The 13,710-nt window shown below is 42.8% G+C and overlaps 1 protein-coding gene across 2 annotated transcripts; it reads right to left on the bottom strand.

Annotated features, from left to right (window-relative positions):
* Window positions 1–8,179: 8,179 nt before the first annotated feature.
* Window positions 8,180–12,808, bottom strand: LOC119227008 (THAP domain-containing protein 1). 2 transcript variants are annotated; one of them, XM_037485451.2, is made up of 3 exons: window positions 12,610–12,808; window positions 10,913–11,105; window positions 8,180–9,468 (listed from the first exon to the last, which is right to left on the bottom strand). In XM_037485451.2, the coding sequence occupies exons 1-3, from the start codon at window positions 12,678–12,680 to the stop codon at window positions 9,088–9,090; spliced, it is 645 nt and encodes a 214-aa protein (XP_037341348.2). In that variant the 5' UTR covers window positions 12,681–12,808; the 3' UTR covers window positions 8,180–9,087. The 2 variants fall into 2 exon arrangements, with proteins under 2 accessions (XP_037341348.2, XP_037341349.2); XM_037485452.2 differs by lacking the exon at window positions 12,610–12,808 and adding an exon at window positions 12,032–12,143.
* Between the last annotated feature and the right edge of the window lie 902 nt (window positions 12,809–13,710).

Genomic DNA, 13,710 nt, shown 5'->3' with positions numbered 1-13,710 from the left:
GGGACATCTTATCAGTGAGACACTTCACTTTATTTTTGCCATTACAACTTGCAGACAGATTTAACGAGCAGAATGTAATTTAGTCAATTACAATTCCACAGTTAAAGAAATAGGAATTACTTCTAGACCCCAGAGGCAGTAATTAAAAACACTTCTGGTGTTTTTTTCCGAAATTACTTTTTTACAAATTGAACCTTTACGCGGTTTCTTCTTCATTAAGCCCCTGGGAGCAAATCAGAGTCAAATCATCATAAATGTTTTATAAGAATCACTCTCAGAAACGCTTTAGCCTCCTCCTGCTCAGTGGTACAGAGCTGTGAGTCACTCCACTGAAGAACCCAGCGAGGGATGAAAGTTGTATTAGTGCCGGATAATTCGTCCTGACAGTTGGAAATGTTAAATCCTGCAGGGGGCTCAGCTTAGCTAGCTCACTCTCTTCCTAAGTAGGGTAAATACAAACCAGAATGATCAATCTGCCCACTATACGAATCTACAAAGCCAAGCTAAAGACCAGCTAGAAACTGGTGTGATTGCACCAATGGTACCACAGAACAGCCTTGGAACTTCTCTAGCAAAGCATTTCAAAACATGTTTGATCAACTTTAAAGGAGCCACGGAGACACAGGTGTCACACGGCCTTTAAATATTCTGGAAGGTTCCTTGTACAGCTCTTTCCTTGATTTGATCTCACTAAGTCCCTATGTGACACCTACTGAACAACATGGTGGGTCATGTCACAGGTCATGTGATTACCACCCTTCCAAGATGTCAGGGCCAGGTTGTGACATCTTACCAAGTTGCTATATTCAAATAGCTGTTTTTTCCTGTCCTTTATTATGTTATTTTCTTTAACACTTTTCTGGAACTAACTATTATGAAAGAAATCAGATAAATATCGTTGTGACACATATGTCCCATCGGGAATTTTACCTTAAAAATTGTGATATTAAAACATTTGTAAATAAAACATGAACATATCAAATTACCAGACAAAAATGACTCTTCTACCAAATATTTCAGTCATATTTCAATACCATTTAATTTTTGAGGGATGTGAAAGTAGCTCAGAAGGCCCTGAATACCTTGATTACACTCCCAACATCATTCAGACTGTAGTGAATCAAGTGTTTTAGATGAATAACATCAACCAAGAGGAACCTTGAGCAGCAAAATACAACTGACCAAGAAAAAAATTGTTTTCTTGGAGAAAGAAACCTTTTGAAACCCCTGAGTGCACCTTGAAAGGGCCGAGTGTCACAGCACCAAAAAAATCTTCATACTCCCCTGGAGTATTTAACAAGTTTATAACAGAATAAATGATAGGAAACGTACTTACTCACTTACTTACTTACTTACTTACTTACAAAGTGTGCCATGGTGGCTGACAACATGTCCCGCAACCGCTTTAAACCTGGCTGGCATCCCCACACTTCACCGATAACACTCATTTGTCAAAAAGACAAGAAGTGCTGGAGCATCCGTCCATGGCTTTTTATGTTTGGCCTTGAGATTACCCCAGAAGAGCACAACACTATTGATGAGATAATGGACTCTTTCAGAGGGATTGACCGTAGCCAGTGACGATATGGTTGCATGAGTTTATGGTCAAGACGTGTGGGGAAAGAGGGACGCATCATGGCCATTGCCAGGTGGTTCAACAGATCTGAGAATAGAACTGATGCTTGGACCATCGTCACAAAAATGTGTTTTTCAAAAGCTGCAGCCAGTGTTCAGTGAGGGTTTGAGCACCATATTAATACCACAGGCTTGGCCAATACTATGAATACTGTAAATGTAGGAACGTTCCACTCTCTGACATTGTGAAACACTATTTACTATTTACTGCGATCCACGTTCAATATTGCACTGGAGTCATCAATGTGTAAAGTATCTATATGCAGTACAACTAGAGAGAATATTTGTTCACTTTAAACTTTGATTTGAACCATGCAAGATGTTCTCGGGCCACCCTCCCTCATCATTCAAACTGCTGCTCCTAGAATTATGGCTTTCTTTGGTCTTGCGCTTCCTCAGCCTTCTCTTCCACTTACTGTCAGCCCTGTTGCTATTCCTGTGTATAGGAAGAATCATTAGCATCTATTGTTGGCTAATTTACATACTGTGCACTTGCCCATGAAATAGATGAGAAGTTCTCAGATGGAGGTATATTTCAAATTCAAACAAGGGAGTCGTAGTTGAAGCGTAGCAGCAATGAATTCCTTCAGTATTCAGATGAATATATTGTAATAAGATTCACGTCCACAAGTTGCAACCCTCCCAAGGCTTTGTGTCTGTTTTGACAGTTTAATAAATCACACCCTGATGGCACAGCGCTCTGTATTACAACCCCAAATGTCTCTGGCTGCTTAAGGGGTAAAGAAATTCCACAAGGGGCATAGAAAAAGGTTTGAAAACCACTACAATTTATTTTTGTATCTTTTAAATTTCATTTGGAATGGATTCTCAACTAGCGGTACAACAGTTGGTGTCTACACTGTACCCTCTTTTCTTTTCTCCAATGGTTTGTAATGAAGCATCTCAAAATCAAGGTGTTCCTCCCTCAAGTTGAAGTTTTAAGATGAATTCTCCAACCTTCATATTATGTACTCAATAGTTTACATCATGCAGTGAGTAACGGTACAACAACACATAGCACCCGTTCTGAGGTCACCAGAGGTCTAAAAGTAAAGACAGGTCATCGGGCTCCATCTGGGAGAATGAAGGCCCAGCCTCTTCCCGAATCCCTGCATAGGTTGGAAACATTTCCCCTTGACATTTGTTTTTTTTTATTATAGTGAATTTTGTGGCTATCCTTTTGGGAGTAACATATAACGTGACCAAAACAAGCGTCTAGTGGGATATTTTTCTAAATTAAACTTATTATTTGATTATTCTAAGTCGTACTTATTGATTATCAGCATAGAAATAATACAATGCACTCATTCTTTCTGTGCAATTAGTGCATGGTGTTTGGTGACCGCTGGTGTAAAAAATACAAAAAGAGTGTTTAAAGCTTAATTCGACATGTAATGTAATTCATTCGAAAGTTGGTTTAATGCAGCTTTAATTATTTCACTTGACTGTGGGTTCAGCTCGAGCTTCGCTCTTGACTATCATCATGCGACCGACTCAGCTGGGACTGGAAGTGTAGTCAAACCTCATATTGGAGGAAAAGGCCCTGCAGCTGCTCGGCTGCATGAAATTACAGAGAAAAAACAAGGAGCGGGAAATTTATGCTGCTGCCTCTTTGTGTTCCCACTGAGAGAGCAAGCTGAGCGGAAACTGATCATATCTGATCAGAGCCACGTTCAGGATGAGGCCAGCGGTGCAGGGCGGACTCTGAGTTAGTGTGTGTGTTTGTGTTGGGGGGGGGGCACGTTCACGGAGCCATGGACTAATTTCCAGTCGTGGTCACAGCTCGTCTAAAAATAAAAGGGCCTCGTATATTTTATTTTCAAACTGAAGGTCAGAATCAACAGCGTCTTGCTTTACAGAACCTCTCCCACATGGTTTTATTGTTAATAAAAGGCTGACTATATATATATATATATATATATATACATCTGCAATATTTTTGTATACATTCTGGAAAATATTCTTAATTCTCATGTGTTTCACTCTGGATATCAAAGGTCAATAATGAAGCGATTCAGTCCAGTAAACTGATTAATTAGTCGGTCAAATTATTTTGCAGAAAACCTTCAGGGCAAAAGCCTGAAACAAATAACTGCTCTTCATCTTTAATTGGGTCAGATCAACATGATAACACAGGGGTAAATCATCAGAACACCATAGAAACAGAAGTAAAACAGAACTGTTTGATGTGATCATTAAACAAGGCAAACGATAATTGTGTGTCACACTGACTCTGAGAGCTCCATTTTTAACCACCGACCACATTAAATGAGCATTTAGCCAAGGAAGTGGAGAAAAGACCCTCTCCATGCATTCTATCACTCCACTGGCTGCTTGGTCATACTGAAATAACCTCCCCCAACTTACATTGGTTCAAAGTAATGTCGACACATTTAGAAAAAAACTGGATGTCCCAAAATCAAGTCACTGGTCAGAGTTGAATGAATAAAAGTCAACCAACATAATTCCATTAAACTTTAAATGGGAATAAAAATGTAAAATATAAAGATTTTGTGATTTCTTCATTTCAGCAGCCGTCTGTGTATTTAATTTTATTTTTATCACCTTTAGTTTGTACGGCTTGTCCTGTTGGAGATTAACGATCCAGATGATTACGAGCCACAAGGATTAGGCTGACACACAAACAAACATGAATTATTCATTATGTTTCTTCACATTTATTTACATTAAAGAAGCAGTACACATATTTCACCCGTTATCTAAATGCTCACACTGTACTAATCGATCAGAAGCATCTCTCAGTCCACTGGAGGAAATGATTGATTACAGATACTGATACCTCATGGGCACCTGCCACTATCCGCTGAACCCACACACACAATCCACACAATCATCCGTACGTTGGAGGAAACAACTGTCATGAAACTGCGTTTCCTTCTTAAGGTTAAGTGGCATTTAGTTGTTTGTGAAATATTCCATTCATTTTATTTTGTACATAGCCCAAAATCACAAATTAGCCCCAGAGGGCTTTACAGTGTGTACACATGCGACCTTCTTCGTCCCGAAAAATGAAACATAGATACATAAATGTATTTAAATGATATATCTAATAATACGCAGAATTTCACCATAAGACCATTTTCATCAGTAACAAACATTGCAGGAGCTGTTTGGGGTTAAATCCTCTGAACCCTGATCTCCACTCAACCAAACTCTATTTGGGTTCTCCACGAGGACACGGTTTGTAAAAGGCAACATTCATTTTGCCTTTGGTTTCTGGTGGTAGCAGCAGGAGGTCATTCAGGTGTTTAATCAGAGCCGTCAGACCTCAGCCGGAGGAGTGTAACGCTTCAGACAGGACGACCTTCATGCTCCACCTGGGGGAGGGTGTGAAAAACAGTGGAACAACTCCCCCATGATTTAGTTACTTTTACAGTCCTACCAGTACGGAGTTGACAATGTTTAGTTCTTTCGGATGCACCGGCTCGGAGGCTCAAGATTTCCTTCTCCTGGAAATAGGTAAGCTTTAAGCAGTCCTGTACACACACAGTTCAGAAAGGGTGGGATCAGTGAGCCAGGCTTACTTATTGGTAATGGAAGAATAGACTGGGGGGGGGGGTCAGATACACAAAAACGCTGCAGAACTTGGCAGTGACACACCGCGAGGGGCTAATGAGGGGATGGGCTGCAGATGAGGGATGTGAGTGCTGATTGGGGGAGGGGGGGCTGGATATGAAATGACAAGAGAGTTATGAGTAACTCTCTTGAATAAGTGGACAGGTTGAAAACAAACTAGGATGACGTGGGAATCGTTACATTGTTAATCATCTATTAAGATTTACATTAGTTCGTTCAAGTTATTACCTGGGCAAGGACATAAAATGTCCCATATATTCAACAAATGTTTAGACCGAATCATGACTCTAGACCTAGGGGAACACCTGGAAAATGCCTACAATGAATTGTAGAGGTCACATAGGGATACATAAAATATGTCCACATAATGGTAAATTAATTAAATCAGTGAATTAATCCGTTTTTTGTCTTTTTTTCTTCTCTAATCCTGCATACATTCACCTTCAGGCATTCAACACTGGCCGAAATGGTTGGGAAACCATTGCACTCAACAAAACAAGATTACAAGACAAAACGTCTGCCTGACAGACAGGACGCAGCAGGTGAGAGGATTCTGGTTCTGAACCACAACCAGCTTCTGGGTCACACATTTAATGTATAATAGAGGAGGCACACTTTGAACTCACAAAGTGTCCTCTGTGTGATCGGGGATGAAGAGAGGACAAGAGGACGAAGCTATGGAGCTCTGTACCTCCCCCTGCTGGCCTCAAATATCACTGCTGATGATTTTTCCCTGACAAATAGAAGGTTCCACGACTTCACTATTAACCTCATTGAATCATGCAACTTATTGTGTCCATGCAAACAAACCGTAGTTGTTTAACAAGGACAAAAATAAACAATAGTCATCCCTTAATTTAGATACAATCAGACAACGGCTGAAAAATGTATTTTTCCTCTAACCCTTACAGTCAATCCACCTGCACGGAAGACAGTGTTCAGTGGTGGGCTCTGGCAACAAATTATTTCAATAATATTACTGAAATGTTATTAATAAAAGGGCACCAACTTGAGATTAGTGACCAATGGCCAAACTATAAATTCTCATAATTGGTGTTCACTCTATATGTTTATATTCAGGAATCAGGAGGAATTATACACTCACCGGCCACTTTATTAGGTACCCCATGCTAGTAACGGGTTGGACCCCCTTTTGCCTTCAGAACTGCCTCAATTCTTCGTGGCATAGATTCAACAAGGTGCTGGAAGCATTCCTCAGGGAGTTTGGTCCATATTGACATGATGGCATCACACAGTTGCCGCAGATTTGTCGGCTGCACATCCATGATGCGAATCTCCCGTTCCACCACATCCCAAAGATGCTCTATTGGATTGAGATCTGGTGATTGTGGAGGCCATTTGAGTACAGCGAACTCATTGTCATGTTCAAGAAACCAGTCTGAGATGATTCCAGCTTTATGACATGGCGCATTATCCTGCTGAAAGTAGCCATCAGAAGTTGGGTACATTGTGGTCATAAAGGGATGGACATGGTCAGCAACAATACTCAGGTAGGCTGTGGCGTTGCAACGATGCTCAATTGGTACCAAGGGGCCCAAAGAGTGCCAAGAAAATATTCCCCACACCATGACACCACCACCACCAGCCTGAACCGTTGATACAAGGCAGGATGGATCCATGCTTTCATGTTGTAGACGCCAAATTCTGACCCTACCATCCGAATGTCGCAGCAGAAATCGAGACTCATCAGACCAGGCAACGTTTTTCCAATCTTCTATTGTCCAATTTCGATGAGCTTGTGCAAATTGTAGCCTCAGTTTCCTGTTCTTAGCTGAAAGGAGTGGCACCCGGTGTGGTCTTCTGCTGCTGTAGCCCATCTGCCTCAAAGTTCGACGTACTGTGCGTTCAGAGATGCTCTTATGCCCACCTTGGTTGTAACGGGTGGTTATTTGAGTCACTGTTGCCCTTCTATCAGCTCGAACCAGTCTGGCCATTCTCCTCTGACCTCTGGCATCAACAAGGCATTTCCGCCCACAGAACTGCCGCTCACTGGATGTTTTTTCTTTTTCGGACCATTCTCTGTAAACCCTAGAGATGGTTGTGCGTGAAAATCCCAGTAGATTAGCAGTTTCTGAAATACTCAGACCAGCCCTTCTGGCACCAACAATCATGCCACGTTCAAAGTCACTCAAATCACCTTTCTTCCCCATACTGATGCTCGGTTTGAACTGCAGGAGATTGTCTTGACAATGTCTACATGCCTAAATGCACTGAGTTGCCGCCATGTGATTGGCTGCTTAGAAATTAAGTGTTAACGAGCAGTTGGACAGGTGTACCTAATAAAGTGGCCGGTGAGTGTATATTATATTGAAAGCGCTATTCCACATTGAGTGAAGATTGATGAATGAAGAGTGAATGATCATTCTATTATAGACATGAAATACAATGAGGTTAATCACTCATGATGCACAGACAGAAATGGAGTTGAGGTACATTTTAAATTGATGACAATGTTTGTGCATTTAACTGTACGAGGACTACCACACTGATTAAGTATGTGGAACGTGGCCCTATTCAAATATTAACTGATTAGTGATTGCTCCTATATCAAACCTCTTCTGTACATAGACCTTAAAGCTAATGCAGTGTGATGTAAAACAGTTGTGAATGAAATGTTTATCTCTAATGTTTTATGTGTTTGCCCCCATTCAATATGAATAAATATTAGATAAACACCTGTCAGTATAATCCAGTAAAGTTCAGCAGCACCACAAACTACAGCAGCTCGTCTTCATCTTCTTCAGTCTGTTCTTGTCACTCTGGGGATTCAAGTCTTCGAGGACGCATGGAGAAACGGCCCATGTGGTTTCCCTGTTAGCCCCTGTGATACTTTCAGTGTTCCTACGGGACCCCTGCTAATGAATCCTGGTATTTCATGTATTAACATTGCTTCTGGGTCTGAGTTGTAGTTTCCTCCTGAAACAGATTAGTTAATCAAGGACAGATTTTCAACCCAAACCTGCTGGAAATCTCCAACACATCTGTAGAAGCGTGTCCCCAGATGTGGTTTGAGTGTGCAAATACTGATTATTGGTAGACAATTGAATGTGTATGTGTTTTTAATTGTTGGTCTAAATATTAATGCTTAAATCTAAATTTCCCAAATAAGCAGCATGTTATTTTACTAATAAAAGAATCTTCTACGTGTCTATGGTGACGATGGTGCATTCTCCAATAGTCTCCATTGATCAGGATATTCAAATGGACTAAAACTATATTGATCTTTTTAGACAAATTTCAAAAACAATCAAACATTTTATGTCATTTTGCTTACTATCAGTCCCATATACTTAGCTTGGCTAATGGATAGACACCTGGTTGCTGAGTCACATTTGTCCCTGCACTTTGTGGGATTGCTTTGCCTGGTGAGGACTATTAAAAGAAATCAGCCATTACTAGAAAAAAAATAATATTGTTGGAAACAGAGTTCACAGAGGACATAAGCCAGTCTAAAGCCTGAGGTTTTTGCTCATAGGACATACGTTTGCCTATTTGACACATTAAGTATTAACATGAGACATTGTAATGTTACAAAAGAGTACAATAATCTGGCTTTGAAGATTATTATGTGCAAGTCCTCAAGACCCAAACAGATAAAGAAATGTACACAAGGGGTCATGTCTATTCGGAGGAATACATCAAGTCTTCCACGTGATGCATTTGCATTCCAAACAAGGAAATCCTTCAGACCTCAGCTCGGGCCTTTGCTGCCTTGCTCAGCAGCTCCTCCACAGCCGCCTGGCTGCTGCTGCTGAGACATGAGATTAAGCCTAAAGCAGATTTCAACCTGCTGCTTAGGTGGACCTCCCTCATCTCTCCTAGCTTTATTACGTTTTACTTAAGGCCTTTTAGTGTGTAGTAGACGTGCTTGGGCAGAATCACATATTCCTCTCCGAGAGCTGCTGGCAGCTGGCGGCCCGTCGTTGGGGTCTCACATGCCGCCCTCAGTCTTTTGAGCTCTCTCTCCTGCCGCCGACACTTCTGCTGCGTTGTCTTCAGCTTTTTCCTCAGACTCCCCAGCTGCTCTTCCAGTTGCTCCATGCGCTTCCTCTGCCGAGCAGAGTCCTCCGCCGTGTAGTTGTGGTCGCAGGAGACGGCCGCTGTGTCGCAGCGCGTGTCAGGCAGGCTGCTCCCTGGCAGCTCCTCTTCTACCACCGGGTCAGAGGTCCGAGGGAAGTGGATGTCCGAGGGGAAAGGATCCTCCAGGGTCTCTGCCTGTGAGACAATAAGCACACAGAACTTATACTGCTTTCTGAACAGATCAAGAGAGACAAAGTCAAACAGATAGGCGTGTGCTCCCTCTCTATCCCAAAACCCTCCTCTTTTGCTCTGCTTCCAGTGGAGCTTGTCGTAAAGAGTTTTTATCCAATCAGATTCCTAAGTAGACTCATAGCGCAGCCGTAACATGTGCCGTGATTGGTCAGTGTGCCAGCATGACCTCTGTCAAAGAGCAAGCTCTTAGTGTTTAGTTGGAGTTCAGCTTGTAGGAGAAATGACTGTTTTAGCATTTTGCTTGGGGTCGATCGAACCTGTAACTGTGGCGTCATGGCGTTATTCAACCGCAGTAAGCCGGCACAGAGGGCCGAGGTAGAAAATGCACGGCCCGCCACTGCGTTGGATGATATATCAGCGTTGTTGCTGCAGCTCATCGGCCTTCCTGCAGAGCCCACGCAGCGGTCAACACGGCTGCTCATGTTTGCCCTCTTAACACCACTAGCAGGTTAGCAGTGTGCAGGCTCAGCACATGACATGGTAAATGAGCTTGTACATATAGTGAGCACTTTGAGTAGAGATCTGTGCGTCCCTCCATGCATAAGCCTCCTGGCTGACCCTCCACCAAACCCGTCATGCTAAACCATGTTGCAAGAAGCATGGTGTTCTCCAGAGCCTTTCCCGTCCATCACAGGTGCTCAGGGTGAACCGGCTCTCATCTGTGAAAAGATGGTGTTCTTTAGCAAAAGCCAACGCAGACAGGTGGAAGCGCTCAGCCGACAGTGATTCCCCAGGCATAGAGCGCTGTGAACTGTTCACTGGATTACGGCGTGGGAGAAGTCCCAACACGGCGGGGTGCAGCCATCCTCTGGACGCAGTATGGTGAGGTAGCGTTTTAACTGACGTGGGAGCAGCCGCGTCTCGGCATACATAGACGCCCACGTGGGTTTGGGGTATCACTGGTGTTTGTTTGATTGACTTAAAATCCAAATGATCTGGAAGGCAGAGGCACAAAAAAACCTAGAAAAAACACACTACTCTGCATTTAATTCAAAACCCTTCTCCCCTACAAACATTTAGAAAGATCACAGATGGGAGTGGCTACAGTTTGCCTCGGTCCAGTCCCTACAGGTATGATCGATCTCCATTTGTAAGAAGACATGTCCCATTGATACACATCAATAACTAGACATCATATTAGCCGAATGCAGCTTATGTGTACCTAACTCAAATAATTTCTCATGTGCTTACACCATGCGACCCCCAGTGGACCAATTAGGAACAGCAGCTACGTTTATAGAAATGCATTTTCTAGTAGTCAGGTGAACGGATCGGTAGTGCCTGGAGCTTTTTCGAATTGTGCACTTTAACACACGCAGGCTTTGTATTTGTCATGTATAAGCTTTTACTTGGTCGACTGTAATGGAAATACATTTGGATAGTTCACCTTGACGTTGAGGGTGAAGGTGAAGAGTGACGGCACGGCGTTCTCCTTCAGTACCCGGTTGTTACACTCTCTCTTGAAGCAGTCTTTAGTGAAGTGCTGCGAGCAGATGTTACTGTACTTTGTTGGCTTGAAGTTGTTCCTCCTCATCGCCGCCACCCATTTAGCACTAACATCTGGTCGTGCCAGAGGAAACCTGGTGAAATTAAAATGACAATGAATGTACTTTGATCACGATAACGACTTAATCATATTGTAGTATATATTAAATCCCCGGCAAAAGGTTTGTTAATCGTTTGGATCATCAAAGGAAGTTAATTTTGTGTCGAAATTGCTATTTAGAGCATGTACATATAGGCCCAATGTCCCCCTTAAACCCTGACCCCTCTGGGACTGAACAGACATCAGCGTGTACGCCTCCAAGGCCACAGAGGCTTGGATGGGAAAAAGATCCTGAAAGGGTCTTCTCATTCACCACAAAAATCTTGTGCAGAATTGTTTTGATTCAGCACAAGATTGAGCATGAACGGCTAGGTCATATCACAGTATCTCATTGCATTTGATTAGTCTTTTATTTTGGGGGGGTTATTTGTATAAAAATACATTTAAAAACTATATACAGTGTGCAGAGAGCGAAATATAAAGCAGAGTCAAATTCCATTTATGCATACATAAATCCAATTCTGATTTTCACTAGGCCACTCCAAACAGTCATCTAGCTTCTTCTGATCCTTTCAGACTGCTGGAGGTTTTGACTACTGCATCAAAATTAGTTAAAAGTCAGGTCTAATCTGGATGAACGTGTGCTGCACAGCAGTATATTATGACGATAGAGATCAATGCGCAGAGTCTTTAATGGAAAACACAAGCGGATCAGTTTACCTCATCCGTTTGAGTTTAGTATGAACAATCTCTACCCGACATAAGGCATAAATTAGTCTCGACTTGACATAAGATTAATAACGAGACAAAAATAAGACTGACAAGCGTTTTAAGCCGCATTAATTGACTCGAGAGTTTTGAACAGGCATCGACATTTCCTACCCATTTCATCTTTTACACCTGTCCCCACCAAGTGTCCTCCGTATGGTAACAACAGCCCGCACGTGTAGTGAAACTTACCGAAAACACTGCCGTTCATTGTCTTTGGAAAACAAAACGAAAACGTCAAATCAAGGTGAATGCGAACGATCGATCGAATGTTTATTTCCTGGTTGTTCATCACGGGTCCATCGAGGCCCCGCCCACCAAGTCCGCCTCACGCACACACACCGTTTAGTTCAAAAATGGATCAGTCACACCGGTAACAACGTAAACTCCAGCGTTCACAATCAACTTCAGTTTAAGCGGGAACCTACTAGCATAGGTTTAGGCAAAAATCTTGAAATACTTAATTACTTTTGGGAAAATATCTGCATGTGTTGAATTAACTTAAGCAGTAAATGATGTGGTAATTTAACCAGCGTTGTATTCTCGTTTCCTGTAAGGATCTAGGAGGAGTCTCTTGGAGGGAAGAGTTGTTTTGGTTGTAGTTTATGGAAATAAAGGGTGCTTGATGTACGATAAAGTTTAGTACTTCTAATGCCGTCACAGGTCACAGTTTGACGACTAGTAAGCGAGGGTACTTGCTCCTCGCCACCAGCGCTACGCACGGGCTGATAAGGCTAACAGGCGCGCGTGCATTATTGACGTCAACTTACTTGTGGAATGAGATTTCTTTGTCTTTATGGTAGCGGTTCTTGCAGCCGTAAGCCGAGCACGTCTGAACCATTGCGGCCGCACGACGACGCCCGGACCGATGCTCAACACGACTGCGACGCACGTACAGCTCTGCCCCTCCGCGCAGCCATTCACTCACGAGATTCGTTCAAAATGACCAGATCCCGATGTCGTCACGAGCACGTGGGGAGCGATAACCTCACGAGAGGGAGGCGGGGCGGCTGCTTTCGGCATGTTTACGCCCCACCAACAGGGGGCGATGGGAACAAACGTCTTCTTCTTCTTCTTCTTCTTTTAATGACGGCTTACAAACATTACCGCCACCCATTATTCTGGAGTGTGGACGAGGGCTACCCGCCCCTATACAAGCCCCAAACGGAGGAAATGTAATAATTAACTAAACAAAGGAAACAGAATATATATTCATTGCCCTGTTCATTGTCCTGTTGTAGGAGGAAATTGGCTTCAATCAAATGCTCATTTGGCATGGCGCTGCATAATGGAGTGATAGCCTTTCGTATTTTAAATCCCTTTCACCTTGTACAAATCTCCCACATTACCAGCACCAAAGAGGCCCCAGACCATCACATTGCCTCCACCATGCCTGACAGATCGTCGCTTCCAGCATCTTTTCACCACAGACGTTTTTCTGTGTGATTCAAACATCTCAAGCTTTGCTTCGTTTGTCCAGAACCCTTTTTTCCAATCTTCCTCTGTCCAATGTCTGTGTTCTTTTGCCCATATCAATCTTTTCTTTTTATTGGCCAGTCTGCCTAGAGGGCCAACATCCAGTCGCCTCGTCACTGTAGACGTTGGCGGTGGCGTTTTACATGAAATTTCTATTTTTCTGGCCATTTTGTGGGTATAATCGAAGCCACAAATCAGTCATTCATTAGTCTTCTAAGGCAATTAACAAACACAATGTACCATTAGAACACTGACAAATATTCATATTTTTGGCATTCGTGCCCCTCTCTGAAATTCTCTACCTTTTCCTCCACTGGGACTGTATAAAGCTTCTCACAAAAGGGCCCATCAGCCGTCCATTTCTTCAGCTTCATCCCTTGTCTCTCGGCTGTTCG

Source organism: Pungitius pungitius, chromosome 18, assembly GCF_949316345.1.
Source record: "Pungitius pungitius chromosome 18, fPunPun2.1, whole genome shotgun sequence".
Classification (NCBI taxonomy): Eukaryota; Metazoa; Chordata; class Actinopteri; order Perciformes; family Gasterosteidae; genus Pungitius; species Pungitius pungitius.
The sequence above is the reverse complement of the archived record's forward strand: the minus strand, read 5'-3'. Positions and strand labels throughout refer to the sequence as shown.

Coding starts and splice junctions, on each gene's coding strand:
- LOC119227008 (XM_037485451.2), bottom strand. CDS start 12,680: ATGGTTCAGACGTGCTCGGCTTACGGCTGCAAGAACCGCTACCATAAA. Junction 11,106..12,609: donor AAAGAAATCTCATTCCACAA/GTAAGTTGACGT, acceptor TAATTTCACCAG/GTTTCCTCTGGCACGACCAG. Junction 9,469..10,912: donor CCTTCACCCTCAACGTCAAG/GTGAACTATCCA, acceptor ATTGTCTCACAG/GCAGAGACCCTGGAGGATCC.